The sequence below is a fragment of the Ceratotherium simum genome, chromosome 21 (assembly GCF_057802395.1).
Source record: "Ceratotherium simum simum isolate JZ-2026a chromosome 21, ASM5780239v1, whole genome shotgun sequence".
Classification (NCBI taxonomy): domain Eukaryota; kingdom Metazoa; phylum Chordata; class Mammalia; order Perissodactyla; family Rhinocerotidae; genus Ceratotherium; species Ceratotherium simum.
Window position 1 is genome coordinate 41,030,157 of NC_141920.1, and position 25,012 is coordinate 41,055,168.

The following is a 25,012-nucleotide window of genomic DNA, read 5'->3' on the forward strand; positions in this document are numbered from 1 at the left end:
TGGGATAATATAAATTTAATTAGAACATTAACTATTTTTTGAAATTTAATTTTTTTCATTCAGCCAGGTTTTTTTACATTTTATTAATACCAAAGTGAAAAATGGCCTGTGCTTATACTACAAGGATCTCATGTGAACGCAGTCCTGATTGTTCAACACAGCAAGAAAATTCACTTTCACAGTCAACAAGTCATCTTACTCAGTAGAACACAAAGTAAATGGTTTATAACTTCAATATTTGCAAGGAAAATACAGTACAAATTACTAAAAAATACTAAAATATAGAATTGTGTTCAGGCGTCTCCACTACATCAATCGCAGCAGTAACCTGAAATTTGAAACTTTTAATAAAAAGTTCTTAAATATAAATTATATGGCAAATGTACAGTACATTGCTTTTTTCAGTTTCTTTTTCCAGTGTTTTGCAGTAGAACAGGGTTCCTACCATCACCTCCCTTAGGTTTAAAAAACCGAAACACAGTCAGCTGTGAGTCCTCCAGCATCATGAATGTGAGTGATCTGAGTCTGGAATACCACTGTCTCTGTAGCTTCGGTTACTACTGCTTTCACTGTGATTGTTTTTGTACAGATTCATTCCATTAGGAGGAAATATGGTGTGTATTACAAATTCCTCCTTTGAGATTGGTTCATTACTTATTGGTAACATCTGAAAAGAAGTCTCCCTGATTTCCAGGATGGAATTATCCTTCTTGGTGCCAGCTTCCGCATAGTCATCCTTTCTTCTCCTCCCTTTGCTGTATGCACAGTTCCTTGAGAAAAGTGATCCATTCCTATGAACATACCAGCAAACTAAAGCAAGAAGGGCGATGGTCACCAGGGCCACAGCCCCACCAATGATGGCAGCCAACGGTAAATTGGGGTTTTTGTAAGGTTCTTTCTCTTGCTCTCGATTAAGGGTGGTTGTAGGATTGTACATTCGAAGGGGTGCAGTTTCAGTCTCAATACAAACAGGAGTTTCATCAAATAGGTAGAGATTACTAGTTTCCATGGGAACCATGCAGACTCGATAGGGCGAATCAGGCTCCAAGGCTGTGACCAGGTATTCACTGCGTTCCCCTGTTACAATTGTTTCTGTTATAGATCCAAATGCTGGGCTATGGCCCAGTTTGAGCCAGCTGAGTCTTAAAGCAGTCATAGGTAGGACAAGTTTCCAGGAGATATGAATTGTGTCAGAGGTGACAGATTTCACAGTAATTATAATTGTTTTTCTTGCTGGACTCTCTGTGGTTCGCTGATCTTTAGTGAGCTTGGGGTTCTTAATGTCTGGCTGTTTGGTCACTGGAGCTGGCCACTGTCCTTGAGCAGGGTACACTGTGTTGGGTATTGCAGTGGTTATCTGAATGGTGCTTACAATTGCGCTGTCCTTACAATCAAACAGTTCTGCATTGAGGTCCTTGATAGCCATCCCCCGAACTTTTTCTGGGGCTTGGCACATGAGCCCACGCACATTGACCTTCACAGGTAGTGATTGTAACCAGTCACGTACCCATTTCATCTTGCACCCACAATACCAGGGATTGTTGCGAAGAATCAGTTGGGTTATATTGTCCAAATCATCAAAGATACCCTGAGGTAAATTACTTAGGTTATTATTGGACATATCAAGTCGATACAGCTGCCTTAGATAAGAAAAAGCATTTGGAGGCACCCGATTGATGTGGTTATCTTGAAGATAAAGCTTCCTTAGGTTTGTGCCTGGAAGGTTTACTGGTGCAGCTGTCAGGGAATTCCGCACCAGTGACAGTTCTGTTAAGTTGACTAGGTTGAAGAAAACTTTGTCACCTAAGCCATGGTTGTTCAAAAGGTTTCCATCCAAAACGAGGCGTTTTAGGCTAGTGAGACCTTGAAGAGATGGTGATGAAATAGTGGATATGCGATTATCATCCAAGCGTAGTTCTTCTATAGTCCTGGGCAAACCCCAGGGGATTGTGCTAAGGTGATTACGGGATAGGAAAAGCAGTCGGAGATAGTTACTGTCTCGGAATGCCCCCTCTTCGATGCTAACAGCAGAGACCGAGTTATCATCTAAATGTAATTCTTCCAGATAGGGAATTTTTGAAAGAGAATCATAAGTGATAGTCCTTATGTTATTTTCTTGCAAATGTAACTCTTTTACATACTTCGGGAGGTTGGTAGGAAATTCATCTAAACTGTTGTGGTATAGGTATATTCTTTCTACTTTCAGCAAGTTTTTCAAATCTGAAGGAATCCCAGCATTATTTATTTGGTTGTTCTGAAGGTAGAGAGTTGTAGCATCTTGTGGTATTCCTGTTGGAATGGATGTCAGAAAGCGATCATTACAGTAAATGAAACCTGCATCACAGCGGCATACAGATGGACAAGATTTAGCCATAACTGATAAAGGTGCCACCTGAAGGAACAGCCCAATTTTAGTCCCAATGAGGAAGATGCTCCAGGCTGGGCTGATCATGGTCAGCAGTGTTGAGGTCTTAACACAAAGTAGCTTCAGAGCCCTAAAACGGAATGAGTCAAAAAAAAAAAAAAAAAGACAGAAAACAATCAGGCCGGCATACTTAAAATAGTATTCAAAATAGATGTGGAAACTAAAACATCTATAATCACTTTTAATATTTTAATTTTTTTTGCATGCTTAGGGTTTATTGCTAGCTAACAATGAATACAATCATATAATCTCTTTACCTTAAATGTTTCTGGTATTAAATCAAGAAGTATCATGTCCCAAATCCATTTGGTTTTGAAATGTCAAATATAATTAAAGTTCTATTGAATATCCTAAAGCATTTTCATACTACTTGATATTAGTTTTGGAGCCAGTCACTGACCAAGCTACTCAAATTTCTATTTTCTTAATATTCATAATGAATTGACACATAGGAGTATGATTTATTATATTTAAAGATAATAAAGTTACTGTTCTTAAAAAGCAAAATTTAATGTCTACTTTTTATCAGGTAGACTGTACAAGTATAAAAATGTGTAGTAAAAAATCTATTCTTTTACTATTCAGGAATAGTTACACACCTCTTGAGATCCTCAATCCTAGTAAAGCCAATTCTTTGCTTTCATTATTGATATTGTTTCTTTTTCTTTGATGATTAATATTAAACATTGTTAGATAGGTGTTTCTAGCAAGAAAATCAGAAGAAATCTTTTTCATCTACTTTAGGAAGGAAAGAATTACATAGCTAATACATCCAGCTAATCTAAGTGGAAAATTCCATTTCATGTTAAACTAGTTCTTTCTTTTATTTCATTTTGTTATATGTTTCATACTACATGGTTTAATAGCTTTATGCACGTTTTCATTATATTCTATCTCATAACTTGTTTTCACAATGCATTTATCTTTTTTCAAGTTCTAATCTAGAATATGATTAAAGTTTCCCCATGGCTGGAGAACTATAGATTTATACTGACTTATTGTGTAATATCTCTTCTGTGCTTTTAGATATTAAATAGCCTTTATAATTTCAGGCATGAAAATAAAAGACTTTAATATTTTTCCTACCTTATTGAACGATGTGAGTAAATTTTGCGTGAGTGAAAATCCAATGCGCATATATTATTTTCCTGGTGAGGGGCTGGGACTTATAAACTCTTGTTTAGTCCTTGGAAATGTTCTTCACTGTTTATTCAAGTAATCCTATGCCGCACACACCTCCAGATCAGGCACGCTGTTGTCAGTGAACATTCCAGCTGCAGTCCAGCATGGTGGGCAAGCTCATTAAAGTGGGGACCGGATTCAGCTTCCCGTTACTATGTAGAACACATGGCTTCCTATGTTTTTTTTTTTTTTTTTCTTTCTGATAGAGTTTGTGTGAAGGTTCCTTTCGTATAGCTTAATTCCCTTAGTGGAAATTACCCTCTTTGAAATTCTTATTGGCTCTTCTGTGCAATGTGGTCAGAGATAGTAACTTCAGATCCTCATGAAGAAAGCCATTCATGATGCTAAGGCCTGTATAGTAATAGGTTTTTCAGGCAGTTACCCCCCACCTTTATTCCTATCCAGGGTTATCCAAGTATAAACTTTGTACAGTAGCTACATCCTGAGGTATGATTACCTGCTGCGAAATAGCTATTTCCAGCTTTTGCTTCTTGTTGCTTTCTCAAAATATGTGGTGCAGTCACGTTATGCAAGAACAGGTATTCTTTTTTAAGAGGTAAAGAAAACTTAATTCAAATGTTCTTCATAGAAAAAAAAGGAAGCATACTAGATTTCCTTTCTATTTCTCTTCCTTAAAATATACTGGATCTGAGCATCTCCTGTGAAAGGAAAAGGTTTTAATGAACTATTAATAATGAACTTGAGCATACTAGAGAAATTTCATAGATTTAATTTCAATTCTTTCTTTAAGCAACACATCTTTCATCATAGTAGTTCGTGAAAAGGGATAAGATGACCTCTTTGTTTTTTACTTCCCATTTTCCTATATAAAGTAGGAGCTGAAGTTGAGATTGTCACCAAACAGATAATTTCTACTGTTAATTATTTGTTAATGCACTTTGGATTAAACACAGAAGCAAAGCTTCATTCAAGAGGCAGTAAGCCCCTTCCAGGGCTTTCGAATTCAAGTCAGGCCACTCTTTAAAAGTTCAGTTTTAAGTTTTAGATATAAAATGATCAAATGTTTAAAAAGAAAAAAACAAGTCCATGTCAAAGAGGTGAGCACATATGTAACAAGGATTTTTTGATAGAAACGCCATGGTAACTTCTTAGACATTTTTGAACATGGTTTTACAAAGTCATACAATCTACAATTTAAAGAGTTGAAAAGAGTTGGCTTTAGAAGCTTTTCTTTTGATTTGCTCAGTGCCCTGTTTGATTCTTCCCACAGGCCTCAGTTTTCCCAGTTGCAGAATGTGAGCACCATCACCTTTCTCCTTAGAGGTGTTTCTGAGGACTAGTTGATGATCTTGAAACTCTAGTTACTCCGGTATTCTTGGCCAAAAAAATAGCATAGGAGTTCAAGTCACAATTAGATTTTAGGAGAATACAATTGTAATTTTGTTTTAGCAAACTGAACTTGAAAAATCTGTATTTGGAACTGAAAGGACGCTATTTCAATCTCTCTCTTTGTAATGACCATTAGGAAAGCCTATCACAACCTGACAAGGCATTTCTCTCTAGGTTTAAACATAAACATGCCAATTTCCAATAAGTGTATTTTTTCATTTCTGAAAAAAGACTTAAGGCTTGACCAAAGAGTCCAGTGACTTTAATGATGACTGCTTTGTCCATTAGCTAATATGCGTGAAGATTTTTTTGAGTGGACAGGGGAGGTGGGTAGGATCAGTGTCTGTTATGCAGGACTACTCAGGGGCTTTCTGTACATGGAGGGAACATTAGGGTATCATGGAAATATTTGACCCTGAAATTAAGGACTAAAAGTAGAAGTAATTTGCTTCTCCCTAGTAATTACCTAGCATCCAACAAAGATAGCATCTGTTCCAGAATACAAACACTACTGAAAGTGCAAGTTAACAAGGCCAAAATTTGTGTTTCTGGTTCTCTTTGAAAATTCAATTTCTTTTAGTTTGCCACCAGATACCAACACTATGATAGACTGCATTAACAGAAGGAAACTTAAAAAAAATTACAGATACATTTAATTTATTATTTAGGCAATTGAAACAAAAATAGCAGTTAGCAGATGGATAAAGTAGTCTGTAGTGGATATTGCAAAGTGCCCATAGAAGAAAGTTTAAATGATTTATTGTTTAAGGTGAGGTATTACTGTGATGCCTTTAGGGCTTTTCTCATTATTGTTGAACTTGTATAGTGTATTTCCTTGAAAATTGTTGTTTTCTTGGTATGTGAAAATGGAAAACCAGGCTGTTAAAATTATAATTACAAAGTTACTCTTAGAAGTATCTGCTGTGAATGTTTTCTAAGCTTGAAAATTATTCAACATATAAAATAATTTGGTTAATTTAAGCTTAGAAAACAATTACTAACATTACAAACAATTACTTTTGTTAAATTTAATTAGAAACTAATTAAAAACCATTATAAAAATAACAGGTGAGAACTTGCTTAAAATGTTACCAATAGTCAGACATTTCTCATACTCCAGGACATACTGTGAAATTGAGAAGATGAATCTGATGAATGGAGATTTAAAAATTGTTGATTGTTTCCCCAGTCAGGTTTAGCCTGTGTCCGAGGTGATGATCATAATGATAACCAGAGGTAAAGCTTGTATCTAAACTATAAATATTTCACCAAATCAAGCTCTAAGAATATGTACAGATGTTCACATATTTTAAGCCAGAGAAAGAAAAAAATTCTAAATTGGTGTGAAAAGAAGGCAGATTAATTTGTTTTTTTTCCTGTTTTACATTTGTGAAATTGCTTGCTCTTTTTGATATGCCAACTCACATTGCCGTCAATACAATAGTGATAATAATGTGGGATTAACAGAAAGCCTTAAATCTCATTAAATTCTTGGAAAATGTCATTCTCTTCTCTTCAAATTGCATTAAAACAGAAGGCAAAAATATAAAGCAGGTTTCTCTGGACAGCATACTCTTTCAGAAATGAAGATTCCCTCACAAGTCCCTACTCCCTTTACTTAAGCTCAATTCATGTTTGATTGTGTTTTATATCTTATATTTTATAACTTCTCCTTCCCTTTTATATTTTACACTATAGTGCTAAACAGTTTTATTTTGTTTTGCGTATTAAAGGCTTTACTGATCTCTCCATCTAAAATAAGCCATCCTGCCCCCATGCTTAGACTTCCCTCTTTTTGAGCTGGCTCTACATATTCAGGCACATAGAGTCATTGTAGTTAAATGTGAATGATGAAAAGAAAAATGACCCCCACTGGCATGGACACTGTGGCCAGGTTTCCACAACATCAACTTCAGAGCCTTTATGTCTGCATAGGCTTGAAAGAGGCCATTACTTCCGAACAAAAAGGAATTGATCTTTTAGAAAAATATCATTAATGGGGTAACTTGGGAGAAAACATGAATGATGCCCTGGTTACTTAAAGGAATGTTTTAAAATTATTTTTTAATGGAACCATTACTTAAGTATATAGCATTTAAAACTGTAACAAAAAGAAGAAAAAACATAATCACCTCACTGGTAAATCAAATTTTTAATAGCGATCTTTCTATTCGGTTTCTTTTTATAAATAAAAATTGTGGAGGTCTTTTTTAATGCATTTATAATGTAATCATCAAGTCTGTGAAAAGCCTCCAATTTATTTCCATGATACAACTAAGGAAGTATGTAAATAGATAAGGATGCTATCATTTTGAGTAATTTTAGGAAAACTAATATAATTTAAGAAGTTGTATCTGAATAGAAAACTGGCATTTAAATAAAATTGAGAACTTATGGCAATCTACGTTTATATGATTCCATCTCTACTCCTAAAACATTTTGGAGGTGGGAATGTTTGAGGTGAGAAGGTATTTCTCACCTTTGGCAACTTAATATTAAGATTGCCTTATATTTTGATAGTGCTAAGTTCTTAAATCCTTTATCTGCTACCCTTGATTGAAATTGATTTTGATTTGAAATCATTGCTCATTAAAAAGAAATCTTAAATCGAGTATAACGTTTTGAGATTTTAGTTTCTTTTTAATGATTTGCCTTACATAATGATTTCTTAATGCTGAGAACTTTTTAAAATATTAGATCTAAAGTAGAATGACATGTAGAACTTTTAATCCAAGTTAACAGCATTGTTATTTTGAGTACAACCTTGAGATTGACAAAAACACATGCTTAATCAAATTTATTCAAATCTGTGAATATTTCTAGGTAAACTGGAATTTATACAATCATAATCTAGAGTATTAGGAAAGTCATTATTTATGAAGGCTTAAATTGCCGCTAGAAAGCACAACAAAATGATCAACTTGTGAATGCTAAGTCTTTGTATGACAAATGGTATTTCAAGTAAACTACATACATGGTTAAACTGAAAAACTGGAGTGCATCAGGTTAGTTGATAGTGACAGCAAAATGCTTTCTAAGCAGCCTGTCTGGTAGTTAAATTTTCCACGATCATCAGATTTCAGGAAAGTTCCAATCCTTTTGTTTAATGCCAGGCAAGCAGAAGGACCTCTAACTCTCCTCTTGAGAGTCATGAAGTCTGAAGGGTTTGCTGAGAGGCAGAGTAGCAAGTGTGCCTTTTCATACTTGGTTTTATCCAGACTATTTTTTAGCCTGAAAAAGGTTTTGTTTCATTTATGCAAAATAGGGGATAAAAGTTCCAAAGCAAAGAATTTTTACTTTCTCCTTTTATGTTACTGGCTGGTTTTCCCAATAGGCTTGTGATAAATGAGTCTAATTCTGCTTCATTTATTTTGGCTTGTAAAGTTAAATTGAGCATCCTTAAAACAAAAAGGCAAACTGGGATGTTATCTTTCATTGTAGTGAATGCTGCTTCCTTTTATGATATTAAAGCCAGAGTAAATGAATTAGAGAACCAAGACTTATATGAATGAATAAGATACTAATTTAGAGGGTAGTAAAGGTGAGCAGTAGAGAGCTTGGGGCAGGAGACATGCTTTAAGTTTGTGTTGACTTTTGAGCAATTGCAATTAAAACTATGCTTACTTTTGTTAAACCACAAACATTTTCCCAATGCAAACTTGAAATTCCTTTTTCAGTGTTGTGAGTATAATTTGGTTGATGAGCTTTATATTTCTAATATTTAAGCTTCCATGCAGTAGTACAACCGATATTTGGGTCTATGTGCCAAGCACTGTGCTGATTGGTGAGAACATCCAAAATCATAAAACACCTTGTTTTTTCATTTTAGAGTAGGATACTATTGATATAAACCAAATGAAGTAGAAGAAAATCAACAACACGTAAACTGATCAATCCACAGTCCAGTGGCACACTTTGAAAATGGTGTTTAACCAAATGTGGTCTGTGGGTTTTCTTTTCAAAGTTGCCAGGGTAACTTGTGCACATGTAAAGTGAAAGAATAAAGAACAAAAGCTGTCATTGTCTCATCAAGTGAGAGCAGTTCTCCCTCCTCTCATTTAAGCAGACTAATACTGTACCTGGAGAGAGCTTTTTATACATTCCTGACACTTGATTTTGGTGCTAAGAAAGAGATTATGCATATGCAAAGCAAATGCAAGTTTAGCTGCTGCTTAAATTTTATTTCATTCGTTTTTACTTAAAATCTGTTTTCTCTGGAGTTCATGTCAATAGGAAAATCAAGTCCTGAAACCTGCTCTTCTATGTGATGTAAACATGGCTTTCAAAACTCTTTTTAGTGTGATGTTTTACCAAATTTAGTGATGTCGATCTGCATCCTGAAACTGGAAAATGCTTTCTGTAATGTATACTACTATTTTGGCTCTTAAGATGAAGGCTTTTTCCAGAAGACATTTATAAACCATCTCTTTGTTGGAAATTGGTTTGTTGACTTATGATAAGTTTTTGAAATAGTGGAATGTTAGAAGGAGTTGAGAAACAGACCTTTTTATGCTCTGAAGAGAAAAATACAGCTTTGAGAATTAATATTGCTGAGAGATTTACTGTAGAGTTTTTGCCCACTGGGGGGTGGTACACTCTACCAGAACACTGCTTTCAGAAGCCGCAAGTCAGATGTTGGCTGCTGCTGGCCAGTTTTTCTCTGGTTTAATTACAACAAAGCCTCCCGTTGAGAAGAACAGTGAAGGCCTCTGGGGCAAAAGGTGGGGGGTGGGAGGGAAGGGAGAATGAGGGGAAAATGAGGGAAGAAATTACAGCCTTTGAAAAATTTACTGAAGTTTATTTCCCTCATTGACTTCATTTATCGTAGTCTTCATTTGACTTTTAACAATTATTTATAATGCTATTAAAATAAACTGGTTGAATAGAAGATTATTTAGGGGGCTTTATTCAGAACTTTTAAGTTAGCTCTGGATCTTCCCATTAATCACATTCTTTGTTATGTAGCCCACCCACCTTAAAAAAGAGGGTAAAAGTTAAGATCCAATGAAATGGTAGTTTAAACCAAATTTTTTTTAAATGACCAGATTTAATTTAATATTGATATGAAAATGGCATAACAAAAATAAAAAGCAGAAAAAAGAAACATTCGTATAATTGTAATACAAGGTAGGTTCTCGGCTACTGATTTTTGTAGGGTTTAAAATTGTTCAAAATAATCCAGAAAGATGAGGAAGCCTTAGGGTGTGTGGCCAAGAGAAACACAGAGAAATCTCTCTGCAGTGCACTTGCATGTTTAAAGCTGATAATTGTATTTTTCATCGGGAGACACTGAGTATTCATTAGGGTCTTGTGGCCCTAGGCAGGAGATGCTGAACATAATTGGAGTTTCTATTTGATTGGGCAATATAGTCTAGAAAAGAAACTGGGGTAAAGATAATTAATAGCTTGCTAACAAGTCTGACAGCCACAAGATTTCAACCAAATTTATTTCACATCGCTTCATTTAGCTCTGAAAAAGTTTTGATAGAATTGGAGGTTCCTTAATTAACACTTGAAATCAAAAGAAACATACCTTCTATTTTGCTGCCACATTCAGTTATGACTAATTTTCTTACTGTTTTTCTTCTTTTTGTAAAAACTTTATTTGCTGCTCAATTGTGTATTTCACAAACATTAATGTTTAGGAAGTGTTTAATTGGGCATTTTGAACCTAACCATATTTGATTTAAAAGAGGGGGGATGCGGAGAAATGAAAAGCCCAATTAATAACTGATGGTTAGTAATACAGGAACACAATATTAATGAATTCGTTATGTTTATTCATTCACTAATATCTTTGCTAATCTTTGGACTTGATGTGTTTTGGCAGTGCTCTATTTAAAAAAAAAATTAAATGTGATTTTCCTAGTTAAATACATGCAATCACGTTTTTGGAACGCTGTTTTTTATTTCAGGCTGATAAATATATGTATGTGTTTGTGTATGTTGTGTACACACACATAAATTTGCAAACTAAGTAACATATCTGATTTAATCTTCTTATAGATTAAAACGGCGTATTATTATTAATATTGGTAGTAGTGGTAATATTAATATTTTGTGGTACTTTTAAAGGATTAATTTCTTTCTTTACATTTCAAAAGAGATGAGTATCAGTCATCTGTCACTTTGGGGCAGCATAAGTGATCCTGCCTGAGAACAAATTCATTCTTTATGTTTATGCTGGTCAGGATATTCTTATGCAATTAGGGATAAATGAAAGGCATTGCCACAGCTGAAGCATTTTTCTAGTGGCTTTATTCATGTTGTTTCTTGCTAATTAAATAACATATATGTGCATTTTAAAGCAGATAGATTTATTAAAAAAATTTTAAATAGCTAATTGTTAAAACCATTAGAGAATTTGGTTCATAACTGGCAAATATCACGTCTTTTTTTCTAATTCTAAATAAATAAATAAATAAATAAAAATCAACCCCCTATATGTTGAGAAAATATAGGCCTGTTGCACTTTTACCTCTATGCAACCATTTTGTTTCAGACCTAATTCACTGAAAAAAAATTTTGAGATGATACATTTAACTACTTTTTGAAAGCTTTCTTGTATAAAAGCATTTCTTCCAATATAAGATTTTCCTATTATAAGTTGCAAATGAATAGATACTCTGCATATCCCACTTGATGAGGGCTCTGCTCATTTTCTTTCTGCTCTGCCACCCCAAACTCGCTGCATACGTCAGGCATAGCTTCCAGGCTGAGCTTTGTTAGTTTTTCTGAGTAGACTTTGCCAATTACTATGCTAGTCACATACGACATTTGCCCAAGCAATGGATTTGCGTTCTGCTAGAGAGGGAATATGGTTTAGAAGAGAGTCTCCCCCTCCTCTGAGTTGAATACACTAGTTGAGATTTGCAAGCCTGAAATGATTGAAGCAGCTCTGGCAGGATAGCAGTGCAAGCTTTAAAATCTAGGTGTAGCTGTTAATCCTTACAGAGGCACATAAGTCTCCAGGAGTAGCTTGGCTAGCTGTGAGCAAGACGTATGCTTTTCATGTACTGCGTACTCATAGGCTGAGGGATTATTGATTTTCTTTCAGTTGTAAAAACAGCAATTGGTGATCATACCACACATACACTACATACCAAGTTAGCAAGACCTTTTGCTTTCCTATCTGTGAAAAATCTGCCTTGTATTCTTCAATATTTAACATTTAACTTTCCAAGTTAATGTTTTCCATAAGGCTCTTTTCAAATAGCAACTACACGAGACAGAAAATAGTCATTTATTATTTTTTGCAAACAGAAGATTTTTAAGAAACTTACTGCATTTGTCTATATTGTCAAATATTTCCTTGCTGGCTTGCACGCACATATATTGCTGGTACTGGTGACAGAGCAAACATTCGTATTTGAATGCCTCACGGTACCAAGTAATTTTCTAGAGAGTAAAACCAAGCAAACTTTCTGGGACAATCATAAGGAAAAACATGGAAAACACTTACCAGGATGATGGAGAAAATGCAATCCTATATATACTCCCGCTATAGCTGTAATTCCACTGACTGTGAACTGGAGTAATAACCCTCCCCCCTCTCCCAACCTCCGCGTCCAGTCCTGCAGTCCACACAAAGCCACGGCAGCGGCAGGCTGGGCTTGTCCCCTGCTTCGGATCACTCCTACACTGAGGAGTGAGTGAGGGAGAGCATTCCAGTTTACTGCACACAGCCCACCTCCAAGTCTGAAGTTAAAGCTTTACCTCGCAGTGGTTGAAGAAGGGGGTGATGTCATAGGTGGGCAGGACTTAGCCAGGCTCTTGTTCAGTGAGGTAACTTGATAATCAGAGACATGAGCTCTGCAAACGCTAGAGGGAGTGAGAGAAGCCAAAATGAGGCTATCGGCCTGCCAAAGCTCGGATGCCATTTGGTTTGTAGGCAGCCCTTTGGAATCGCAACATTTTCTAAAGTTTACTACAACAAGGTAGTGGTGGAAAGCTTTTAAAAAATACAAGCATGTTAGAAGGATATTTATAAGACTACAATAGAAAAACACAGGTTCTTTTCATTTTTAAGGCATCTGTGTTAAAAAGAAGTTAACCAAAATCATGTTTTCATTATTGACTAGTTACAGTAATGTTATAATTATGAAGGCTAGTAACCCCAACTGTGAATATTTATCTAACAAATGAATAGAAAGCAAGTTCAAATAAATAACTGATTTATTTAAGGGAAGGGGACTAGGAATGCCAAAAGGTAAAAAAATTGAAGTAATCAGTCCTTTTTCCTGGAGGTACTGAGTAAATTATTGTTCTATATATGTTTTAGGAAATGAAAAGATTTTCCATATACTTCCACTATTTGTCCATCCTCTTTAGAATCTAGTATATATTAGGTTTTTCATATTTAGGAGACTCTCCCTAAAATAAAAAGTTTTAGAAAAATTAAAGAGAATATTTTCCTTTCTGATATGTTTTTGCTGCTCTGAACATGGGTTAAGATATAAACGTCTTAAGAAGAAAAAGAACCTTTCAGGGGTGGTTTTGCTTGTGTTAAAATTATTTTATTTTAATTTAGGTACATGAATAAACACTGGACAATTGTAAGACATAGACATTATAAATTAACAGAATTATACACTTTTATTTTCAATTATGATTTTCATAGATGGTTTCTGCTATTTGGTCAGCAATTGCTTTGGGCACATAAGTTTTCCACTAAGTGTGTTTCACTTTTTAATGTTGCTGAGAAGAATTTTACTTTTATATTTACCTGAAGGGCAATTTCCTTGAACTGATATCATTATTTGCTTTATTCTTAGAGGTTCACAACATTCTCCTTTGTGCTTTTTTAAAGTTTCTGTGAATGTTTGTTTCTAAAGGAGGCCAGCTAATTGTTTTTCCCAGGAGTATTTGATTATGGTCTCTTCATTAGCTTCATTTACTTTATCTATTTATATGCTTCTTTGATAGCAGTTTGACCTTCTGAGTTCCCCTCCAAGAATGGGTGATATCAAAGTAGAAGGTGAACCCTTGATAAGAGGTATATTGACCCCTGTTCTTCTATGATTGCCCTTTTGCTGGCCTCTGAGGGCACACCCATTAAATCCAGGAGTTTTAGAATTCTAATGTCTATTGAAAAGCCAATTTCCAATAGATGTTAGCTCAGGGCCAGTCTTCCTCAGCAAAAAGAGGATTGGCATGGATGTTAGCTCAGGGCTGATCTTCCTCACACACACACAAAAAAAGCCAATTTCTTAGAAATGTTGGGTAGCACAATTTAAATTGAGATGCAGCTGCTGAATTTTTGGAGGAAAAGGAGGTGGGAATAACAGATAATTTCTCAGTAAAGGGTGGATTTTTTTCTGTTACTGCACAACACATGGATTAAATTATTTTATGAAATAATTCTTTCTAGAAGCTATTTTCAGATGGGGGTTAGTTATATTTAAAAAGGAATTTTTGCCTGGCCAGATTCCTGTGGGTTTATATCCATGTTTAATCAGTTTTGTCTCCATTCAGGTAGGCCTTAAACAGACAAGAAAGTTAAACGGACAATTTTGGTTACAGGTACCTAAACGAAAGTGTACTGGCCTGGGAATTAGGAATTCTGAGTTTTCCATTCCCTAGGCTACCATTTGTTATATGACTTCATATTATTTGCTCTGGGCTTTGGTTTCATCACATGGCAAATAAAGGCAGCAGGAATTTATTGCATGCCAATTATGTACTGTTGCTTTTATTTATGTATTTTTTTGATGTGGATTAAAATGTAGAAAACAAGAGACTGTGAAAAATGTAATCTGTACTACAAGCACTGATTTTAGAGACAAACTTTTAATACAGCCCCTATCATCCTCCCCTGTCCAAAAATATATACTCTTTTGCTGCTTCCATTTTTTTTACTTCCTGCACTTATCAGCTGCCTGAAATTCTGCCAGTTGGAGGTGACCTTCTAATAATATGTACCCTTTTTGAAATAATATGTACTGCCTCTGGAAAGACGGAGTTACCCTGAGTTACTTCAGATTGCTTTCCTCCTTTGTTACCTAAGAGAGATTAGCTGCAGGAAGGGGATGGCTGTCCTGGTTGAAGGGGAAGGAAGACAGGCGATTTTCAATGTGAAGCCCATTAGGCTGTAATAGGAAGGGAAAGGCTGGATTCTTACAGCAAAGAAGACTCAGCTCAGAGTAGAGGAACCAGTGTACTCTAATGTTTAAGAGCATGGGCTTCAGAGTAGAGCATACCTGGGGTCCATCTTGGCTGTAAAGAAATTACTTAATCCCTCTGAGTTTATTAGCTCAGTGCTTGATTTATAGTAAGTATCCAATAAATGGTGGCTCATTAAGATGAGAGTATCTGACCACCTGGAAAAAAGGGACATTAAGAAGTGGTGGAAGAGTGGACGAAGGAAGGTAGAAGGCCAGTGACAGCTTTTTTCACACTCTTCAAAATTTCCCTTAGAAGTAGTTCTGTAGCCAGGAAATGCGGTAGGAGGTGAGCAAATAGGAGATTTTCTTGTTGATTTTTTTTTTATGTTGTCCTCAAGCATTTCACAGCCTCACGTTCCCAGGATTTAACACTTAGTTGAGTTCTAGTAGACATTTTGGGTTGAAAAGGTGTTTGTTGTTATTTTGCATTTTGTCTTGTTTTGTGGCCTAGATTGTGAATCTAACACTATATATGAGGGTGCATTTCAGATTGTGAAACAACTGGCTTGAAAATGAACTCCAGTAGCATATCCAAGTTTTAAAACTCTAGGACTGTCTAAACTGGTCATATCAAAGGACTTTGTGTTTTTCTGTTTTTGTGAAAGGATATGAGATGCTCCTTCGTGGAGAATAGGAGAGATTGGATTTGGAATCAGGTTTCTCAGGCTCTGCCATTTACTTGCACATCCAAGGGAAAACAACAACAACAGAAAACCAAACCTCTTTTAGTATGAACAATTCCCAGCTGAAAGTGACTACAATACATAATTATTCCATGGAACAATTTAATCCAGGTCTTCCAACTTGTCTAGACTTAAGCTACCTCATTCACTCATTCATTGTCCACAAATTCATTGAACATCCCTGTAAAAGAAGCTGGTAGAACTTGATGATCCCTAAACTACCTCCAACTATGATATTTGTGATTTAGTCTTAGAATGTATTAAAGTTCTTTTAAAACATGTAAGCTGTACTAGAAACATTCTTGATGATATTCCTTTCCCTCACTATTCTTCATGAGAATAAAGTCTTCAAAGTTGTGTGAAAAACAAACAAACAAAAATCAGGTCAGGCTTTTGGTATATTAAATTCCTTGGGCTGTTGAGAATTTTTTTGGTTGCAAGTGATTGGAAAGTCCAAGCCTTACTGTCTAATCAACAATTGGAATGTATTGGTTTGTGTAACTGAGAAGTTCAAATGTATGGTCTGGCTTCAAGTAAAGCTTAATTCAGTGGCTTAAAATATGTCAACAAGAATATAGTTTCTTTCTGGCTCTTAGTGTTCTGCCTTTTTTTTTTTAGTGTTGGCAGCCTCCTCAGGCTATATACAATGGACCCTTGGCAGCTCCAGGCTTTCTCCTCAGGCAGTAACTGTTCCACGTATCAGATTCTGATATTGCAGTGTTCAAGGGAAGAGAGGTCACCTCCAGAAGCTCCTGCATGGAGCCCTGTGATTCACTTTCTCTCATTTGTTTAAACTTGATCACATGCTCGTTCCTCAATCTATTACTGGTGGATAGGGAAATACGTTGGTGAGCTTAAACCTTCTGTGGGGTCAATCCCACTCAAACATATGGCTGAGAATGGAGGAGAGGGTATGACCCAAAGGAAATTGGGCACTGTTAGTTTGAGAAGGAAGGAACGGATGCTGGATATTAGCTCGTTTTCAGAAGATTTGGCATGCTGAAACTTGGGCATGTTTTATAAATTTATAAACTTGAAGCTGCTCTTTTTCTTTTCTTTCTTTCTTTCTTTTTTTTTTTTTTTAAGCCAGAGTTTCTGTTTAAATTGCCAAAACATCTTTAAAAGATTTTCTGTTTGTAGACCCTCTCAAGTCTAGCCCAGTTTTTTCTGTCAACAGGTAGTGATGCATGTCAGGGCACATCAGTACTACATCTTAACATGAGCCCTATGAGATGTTAATAAAATATATAGAGAGTGCATATTCAGCTATCTGTAATTCTGTGAAGTCGGGCCAGATGCTTAATGCACCAGTTAGAAACCATACCACATCTTTCTGAACAATTCCGAAGGGTATTGGAGAAATAATTAGATTTTAGCAGGTCACAGATGCCTTAGAATACTAAAAGGTTTTTAAAATCCTATATTAAACTGTTCTTTTGGTATTTGCCTTTTATTAGTCAACACTTAAAATGTACCTAAAAACAATCACATATCCCTTTTAAGTATATTTCCAAAACATGCTGCCCTGGAGTGAGATCTGTCATTACAGGACTTGAAACAGAAATCAAAGCAAAATCAGAGTGGTTATTTCCCTGCCTACCTGCCTGTCTGCCCACCCTCTGTTATACCCTTCTTCTCTTCAACACCCAGATTAGACTGTTACACTTCAGACTGTGGGAGAAAGTTGATTAAAAAAAAAAAACTGAGAAAAAAGCATCCCTTTGGCCTCCCAGGAAAGAAAGGAGGAATTGTGGTTCAGAACAGGTTAGTACCCAGCCAAAAGTGATGGTGGAAGGAATCTGGTTAGTGCAAAACTGAAAGCCTGCTGTTTCCTACTTTCTTCCCTCTTCAGGGCTTTTACATACGGCCGGCCATGCAGATGGTGCACTGTACAACTCTGGCCGATGTAGGCCGTGTCCTTGATTCCTTCCAACTCCCCAATGCCATGTCACCTTTCTCTCTTTGTTTTAATGTTCAGAAAAGTATCTTTTCTTTTAAAAGTGTCTTTTAAAAGTATCTTTTAAAATGGACCTTGGAAAAAGCAGAGACTTGGAGCAAGCAAAGTGAGTGAATTCTCCCTCTAATACTTTGTGTGTGGCCCTGGGTAAAGAACTTCAGTTCTTTGACCCTCTGTTCTCTCATTTATGAAGAATGGGATATGAGACCCACCTCATTTTGCTATTATGGACTTCAAATAAAGTTGGTACATGTAAGAGTTTATTACTAAATCTGAGAAAGCACTTACCAAGACACAGCTAAAACCTGTGGATAGTTGCTTTTTTATTTTCATAGGGATGAGTGGGGCCAGTGTCAGTTCAAAAGGTACAGTCCACTAATGTTAAACTGAGCTGTGTGTTTTAACAATTTATCTTTGAGAATGAAACAATTTGAGAAATGCTTCTGCTTATTGTCCCGGATGCTCAGACCTTGAGATAACAGTATCTAAAGCTGGTTCTGAGACTTAATTACGAATGGAAGGACAAATTCCTTATCCTTAGCAATAATTAGTCTAAAACATAGCTTTGGAGGAATGGCTAACAGTTAATAAGAGCAGATCAATATATGTCTGATTATTGAGATGTATATTTACTAGGTGTTACACAAGTGAATTGCTCTGAAGCCGTGTGATTCTCTATATAGCAAGCTACTGCTGTTAATCTCAACTAAAGCTGTCATCACATGCAAACCATCTTATTGTTTCACTATTTCTGGAGTATTGGTGCTAATTTTAGGTACACACATGGACTTTCTGAGAGAAAGATTTCCTGAAATTGTTGTCAGATTTTTCATATTTCTGGAAACCAGCTCTGTAGTTCTCCTTGTGTTTGAGATTCTCTCTTTTAGGGATTGCTATTTCCCTGCAGTCCAGATTACTTAGGTACATAAACATGTCTAATATTGAAAGAAACATGTTTAAAGTAGAATTGACGACTGTTTTATATTATATCTGTTTATAAATAACTATGGAAACTGCCTCTCATTGGCACTGTCCAGGAGAAGCAGATTTACTACAATTAGTATTTCTTTTCCTTTAGGAAATGGTATGAATTGATTATTTGCAAGGTTTTTTAAGGGATAAAGTATTATCAATTGATTAGATTTAGACTAAGTGAATGTTTTACAATATCATCTATTCCAAATAAAAATAAGTTAAAAATTGTCACGTTTATCATTAGGAAATTTTCTTTAAAATATAAATCTATTTAAATTTTCTGAACAAATGTGTTATGTATAAACTAGATTATGTCTATGTCCCCTCTGCCTCATTTCCTTATACTCTACGTAATTAATCTTAAATTTAGGGAATTTAAAAACATTTTATAATTCTTTTATTAGTAAGTTTTTATTCCTTTTGTTTGACATTTAAAATGTATTACTGCTACAAATTCACAAATGCTTTATTAGGTTTCGTATATGTGTTTAAAAATTAAGATCTAGACTTGACAAGTTTCATTAAAAGTGCACAAATGTTGCCAAAATTTATTTATACTTTAATGAGCTTTTATTCTTAACCAGTTGTTTTTAAAAAATGAGGATAGAATCAAAAAGTAATGAAAAAGTGTTACTTTTTAAAGTTAATAATTTTTATGTGGGAGAAAGCTGAGAAGGTTTTTGGTAGTTGTTTAATTCTCATGTTTACATAGAAGCAGTGCGGAACTATTTGAGTCACTTCTCATGCAGCCCCTCATTGTTTTCTTCAGTGACCCCGGGGAACAGACTTGTCATTCTGAAGTGCCCACGTGTAATTCTGTCCTCCCCTTCTTCCCCAGGGTGAGTCAGGAATAAGCTTATCAGATCATATCTTATTGACAAAGAGCAAAGCTTGTTGGCTGACTAAAGAAGAGGGAAGGACAAGTAAAATATGACAGGTTTGATACCAAAAGTCCTGAACCAAAAGGTTCACGGTTTTTAAATAACTAAACTTTTTTCAAAGTAGGATTTACGTCTTTTTGAAACATTTCCTTGAGTTTTACCTTATCTAGCACTTTAAGTTCAGTAAAAGTTAACAGTTTTACCCATATTTTATACACTATAATTAAGTTGTCACTATTATCATTATTATTGTTGTTGTCATTATCGTTATTATTTGTTCCTTGCAAGCAAATCTTTCTATCTTATATTTAGAAGAAGTTAGAGAAAATTATGTTGCATCTTAGGTGCTTCCAGTAAGTTTTCTAACAGAAGTAGAAATAGCTTTCTCATAGAAAGTAGAAGTAGCTTTCTGATAGGCAGTAGAAATATTATAAATGTAGAAATAAATTATTGTAAATGTTAAGTAATTATAAGGAATTTGTATCTCATATTTGTATCCTATCTTCTTGACTAAACAAAACAATATTACCATCTCCGTTAATATAGCTGATATCTAGTAATTTTATAGCGGGTGCCAGTCCAAGAACTTGTTCTGGGCACTCTGAAGATGGTATTAAGGTGGTTTCTGTAGTTCTAAGAGAAAACGATGCTATCCAGGCTTAGAAGGGTTACTATTTTTTAATGCACTTTATTCAATTCACTAGCATCCTCTTTGTTTTGTTTAGGTTGGTTTTACTTCCAACTAAGTCTCTGAATTAACTGGTTAGGAGGAATGGGTGGTGAGATTGTCTAAGTAAGCTCTTGCTTTCAAAGTGTTCAGTAGACACTCAGAACAAAAGCGGTCAAAAAAGAGAAGTAGAACAGACATTCTAAGAAGGCCCTTTAAGTTTGATGCCTATTTTCCCCTCTGTCTTCCCACAGCTTCCCAACAAATATTTACTGGATGGCAAGGTATGTGCCATAAGTCTGGTCACTTTGACTTATTCTCTGTTCTTCAAAGACTTTATAAGCAACCTTTTAAAGTTGCCTTATCCATATGGATTATATGTGGGCCAATACCACCTCATAACAGCTAGATATAGACTCTTGAGCAATTCTAAAGAAAAGACATAGAAACCTGTTCTTAGTCTGTGTATGAGAAGGTCAGAAGCAATTTAACCAATGCATTCTTATAAAACTATATTTGAAATGAAACTGATAGCAGCTAAAGAGGAAAAATTTTTGAAGAGATATTAAGGAGAGAATCAGAGCTGTTGAGATAATAATGATGTGTTAATTTGAGGGGAAGAGAGCCATAGTAGGTAGATTTCAAACTCTTTACCAGTTACTGTGATGGTAAGTGCAAGCATGGAAGACAGGAAATTGTCCAACAACATTTACAATGCATGTTCCCCTTACCCCTCTTTGTAGTGAATTTTGAAGAAGGATAGAGGAGACTGCTGAGTTATACAGGCCAATGAAGAAGAAGAGAGAAGTTCATAGATGTGAGCAAAATAATAGTATCAGTGTAGTGAGACTAGTATTCTAAAAATGGTGATAGTATGAAAAGAGTGGTGGAAAGCTAAGTGTAGACTAAAATAGTAAAATCTGATTGCACACGAGGGGAAAAGATATTCAAATATGGAGATATGTTACTAATTTGGGGTATTAAGGAACATGACCAGACTGCTCATTCCTTTCTTAGGCCCTTCGGGGAAGAGAGTTGAGGCTTTCCAAAAGCTGCCAGTTGTAAGTTTATAGGAGAGTCCATGGGATTCCCAAGTCTTTATTTGTTCTGCATCCAGGAATGTAATCTCTGACTGAGGAAGGCTCTTCTTTAAATGGCAAGGAAACTATCTGCTTTAGGAGAGTGAAAGCTGACACTTTCCAAGAGAGCTAGAATGGCCTAACAAAGCCATGACCATTAAAGGGGGATGTGTACATGAAGCCACATGTCAGTCAAATCACCCACATGTCCTTTAGGAATATGGGGCAACTTGCAGAGGCTTCTGGTTTGTATCCAGATTAACATGTAGTCTAACACTGTAATGTCAGTGCAGACAACAGAGTCATGCAAAATATGAAACCAGAGCAAATGTACAGGTCTTAGAATATGGAATAAAAATGCTGTGGCATTCAGGGTTCATTGTAATTTGTATCAGAAAGTATATGAAAGAAAATATTAAGGAGAAAGTTATACCAGTTCAGGATATGTCATCTACCATATAATGTTCCAGAATTCTAATATTCATTTCTATTTACACTTGGCTCTTCTGAACCTTATTCCTTCCTTTGACTTGTCCTTTATGAACAATATCTTTCATTAGTAAACAAACAAATTTCTTCACTCATCAATTAGGGAAAACCACCAACAGTCCTGTTAGTGTCAAGGATTGATTTTGATGGACTATGCGCAAATATATTTTTTTCCCTCAATCTCTAATATGAGTGGTAATAAACCTTTTTAAAAATAAATGAACATTGTTTAAGAGAGGAGACAGAATGACTCAGAAGACTATGCTATTAGGAACCATTTACACATTTTTTTATTATAAGAAATGAATTGACCACTACTACTTTTTCTATCAGACTTGTTGCAATCAATTGTTACAATTCACTTTATAGTTTACCTATAGCCATTAAGCGACACTGTTTAGTTGTTTGTTGTAGAAAGTTAGAAAATAATGATTATAATAAGAGGAAAATAAAAATAATGTGAATTTACAGTATCCAATGTCAATACTGGATAGTATAAAGCCTTTTGGACTTTTACAACTTATATCTATATACAAACAAGTAATATTTTTATTAAAAATTTGGAAAATACTGTATTTAAATAAAAAATTATTTACTGTTTTATAATTTATTTATTTATAACTTTTTTTCACTTAAGAAAATTGTGAGCACGTCTCCAATTTGATATTTATTTGATAATAAATATACCTGGATATCATCGGTTATAATGGGAGCATCATATGCCATTGTTTGCACAGATAGTGATCAATGTAACCAACCTGTCTTGCTGGGCATTTATGTGCTTTTCAACTTTTCAAGATTATAAGCAAAATTATGATGAAAATGCTTCTAACTAAATCTTTGTGCTCAATCAAGTTTATTAAGACAGCTTACTTGAGGTAAAATTGACAGTTCATAGATCTGCCACTCCTTTAATGAATTTGCTGTAATTACAAGATTGCCCTCCAGAAAGGATATATTCTCCCAGTCTCTGCATTCTCAACAACATTGGGTGGTGTTAATATTCAATTTAATAGGATATAAATTGGATCTTGATATTGTTTTAATTTGTATACATAGAAGGAGCACAGTTTCTTTCTTTTTTGGGGAGAGGGCATTTTGTTTTCCTTCCTTTCTTCCTTCTTTTTTTTTTTTTCTTTTTTGGTAAACTTGTCTGTGTCATCTATTTCTTTCAGAAGTTGAACAAAGGAAAGTACAGAGAATAACAAAGCAATACAGTATGCACCACTTAGAATTAACAAAGATTAACATTTATTGAATTTATTATTGCTTTAAACTCTTAATTAAAAATAGAATATAAGAATATAACAAAGTTGAAATATCCTTAGCTTCCTCTCTCATCCATTTACCTCTTTCCTTTCCCAGAGGCATCCACTGTCATGAATTTGGTGGTATATTTTCTTCAGTCTATGTTTTTGTATTCGTTTAATTAAAATTAGAGTCAGCCGTGAGCCATCAAAAACTTTAAGTCAGAGTGACTTAAACAATATAGAAGTTGCTTTCTCACTTGTGTAAAAGTCCAGCTAGGTCCAGATAGTTCAGGATGGGCGTGGCCCTCCACACAGTCAGTGACGTGGGCTTCTTCCAGTTTGTTGCTTTACAGTGGGTGTCCTTGATCTCATAATTCAAGCTAGTGGCATCCTCATTCCAGGAAGGACAGAGAAAAGGATTACAAATACATTGGTACTAATAATTACCCATCTGTTATAATAATAGCAATTATTATTTATTTTAATGATAATTATTCATTAATTAACTGCAAAATTGCGTTTAGTTGTCCCCTGTATAAAGAAGACCACAAGGATCATTCTTTTACATATTTCCTACTCCACATGGCTGAGTTTCTCTGGCTTATATACCTAGAAATGGAATTTCTGGGTCTTAAGGGATGACTATAGGTATAGGTTACTATACTAGATATTGCAAAATTCTTCTCTTTGCTTTGTTAGGCTGCTTTCAGCTGCAAATAACAGACAATGGAGTCCAAAGTGGCTTAAATAAAGAAATTTATTACCTCACACAACAAGAAATCCAGAAGTAGGGTTGCTCTAGGTTTGGTTAATTCATTGATTCAATGACCAGAATGATTGTATTGCTGTGTTTCTTTTGAAAGGCAGGGAAACTTTTCCCAAAAACTTCCCCCATCGAGCTTTCTGTCATATCTTATTGACTAAAATTGAATCGCATGTCAGTGCCTAAATTGATTACTTACAAGGTTAGACAAGACCATGATGGTGGGCTGGGGGACAAGGCCAATTTCTCTTGAAGAATGTTTTCGGGGGAAGGAGATACCTGAACAAAATATGCTTTTAGGAAGGAAGAAGAGGGAAGGTAGATGGCAAGTAGGCAATTGGCAGTGTCTGCTGTATGTCTGCTTGCTACATTCCCATCAGTAGTATGTGAGTCCTTAATTGTCATGGCTTTTGTTTGTTTTTGCCAAACTAATGAGCATGAAATGGTGCTCTCTGTTATATTCCTTGACGTTTTTCTACTCCTAGTATGTTACATACCTTTTCAGACATTTATAGGTCCTTTAGGTTTTCTCTTCTGTGAAATGCCTTAGTTATGTTCTTTACCTTATATTATCCTGAGTTATTTGTATTTTTCTTATTGATTTGTATCAGTTTTTAAAATATGTCCTGAATAACAATTATTTGTCTGTAAAATTGTGTTGGAAGTGTCTTCTGCCAATGTATAGCTTGTCTTTTTATTTTTGTTTTAATAAAAAATGTTTCCATAATTTAAAGATTTGTACGTTTTGTGTCTAATTCAAAAAATCATTTTATACACCAAGGTCACGCGGATATTATTCTAAAGTTTTTTTTCCGTATTGAATTTTAAGTGAATATCGACCTTTTTTATACTGTATACAGTTTTTAAAGTGATATGGCACTCTTCCATAGGATCTGTAAGATCAAAACTATTTTTATGATGGCATTAAAATGTTATTTGTCTTTTTCACTCTCATTCTTTCATAAATGTAAGGTAGAGTCTTATAGAGGCTACATGACCTGTGATATCACAGCAAATTGCAAATGCCAAACCTGAAATGTGAACCCAGCTGTCTTCCCTTACGTGGGACATTAATGTGGTATGCAGAAATGTAAAACAATGCTACTCTTCTGAATAAACTTTTTCTTTGTTTGTAAATAGTTTTTTCT

At 35.1% G+C, this 25,012-nt stretch overlaps 2 protein-coding genes across 4 annotated transcripts in view; one reads left to right on the forward strand and one right to left on the reverse strand.

Moving 5' to 3' along the window:
• LOC106802359 (uncharacterized) overlaps positions 1-25,012 on the forward strand; it is a 662,512-nt gene that overhangs the window by 338,337 nt on the left and 299,163 nt on the right. The gene's annotated exons all lie outside the window — the stretch shown is intronic.
• On the reverse strand, positions 200-12,635 carry FLRT3 (fibronectin leucine rich transmembrane protein 3). Of its 3 annotated transcripts, none has more exons than XM_004433740.2 (3): positions 12,420-12,635; positions 4,065-4,266; positions 200-2,495 (listed from the first exon to the last, which is right to left on the reverse strand). In XM_004433740.2, exon 3 carries the CDS (start codon positions 2,450-2,452, stop codon positions 503-505), a length of 1,950 nt encoding a protein of 649 aa, XP_004433797.1. In that variant the 5' UTR covers positions 2,453-2,495; positions 4,065-4,266; positions 12,420-12,635; the 3' UTR covers positions 200-502. The 3 variants fall into 3 exon arrangements, with proteins under 3 accessions (XP_004433797.1, XP_004433798.1, XP_087301761.1); XM_004433741.3 differs by having other exon boundaries at positions 3,512-4,266; XM_087445635.1 differs by lacking the exon at positions 4,065-4,266.

Bases quoted from the DNA above. Each gene is read 5' to 3' on its own strand.
- FLRT3 (XM_087445635.1), bottom strand. From the start codon at position 2,452: ATGATCAGCCCAGCCTGGAGCATCTTCCTCATTGGGACTAAAATTGGG.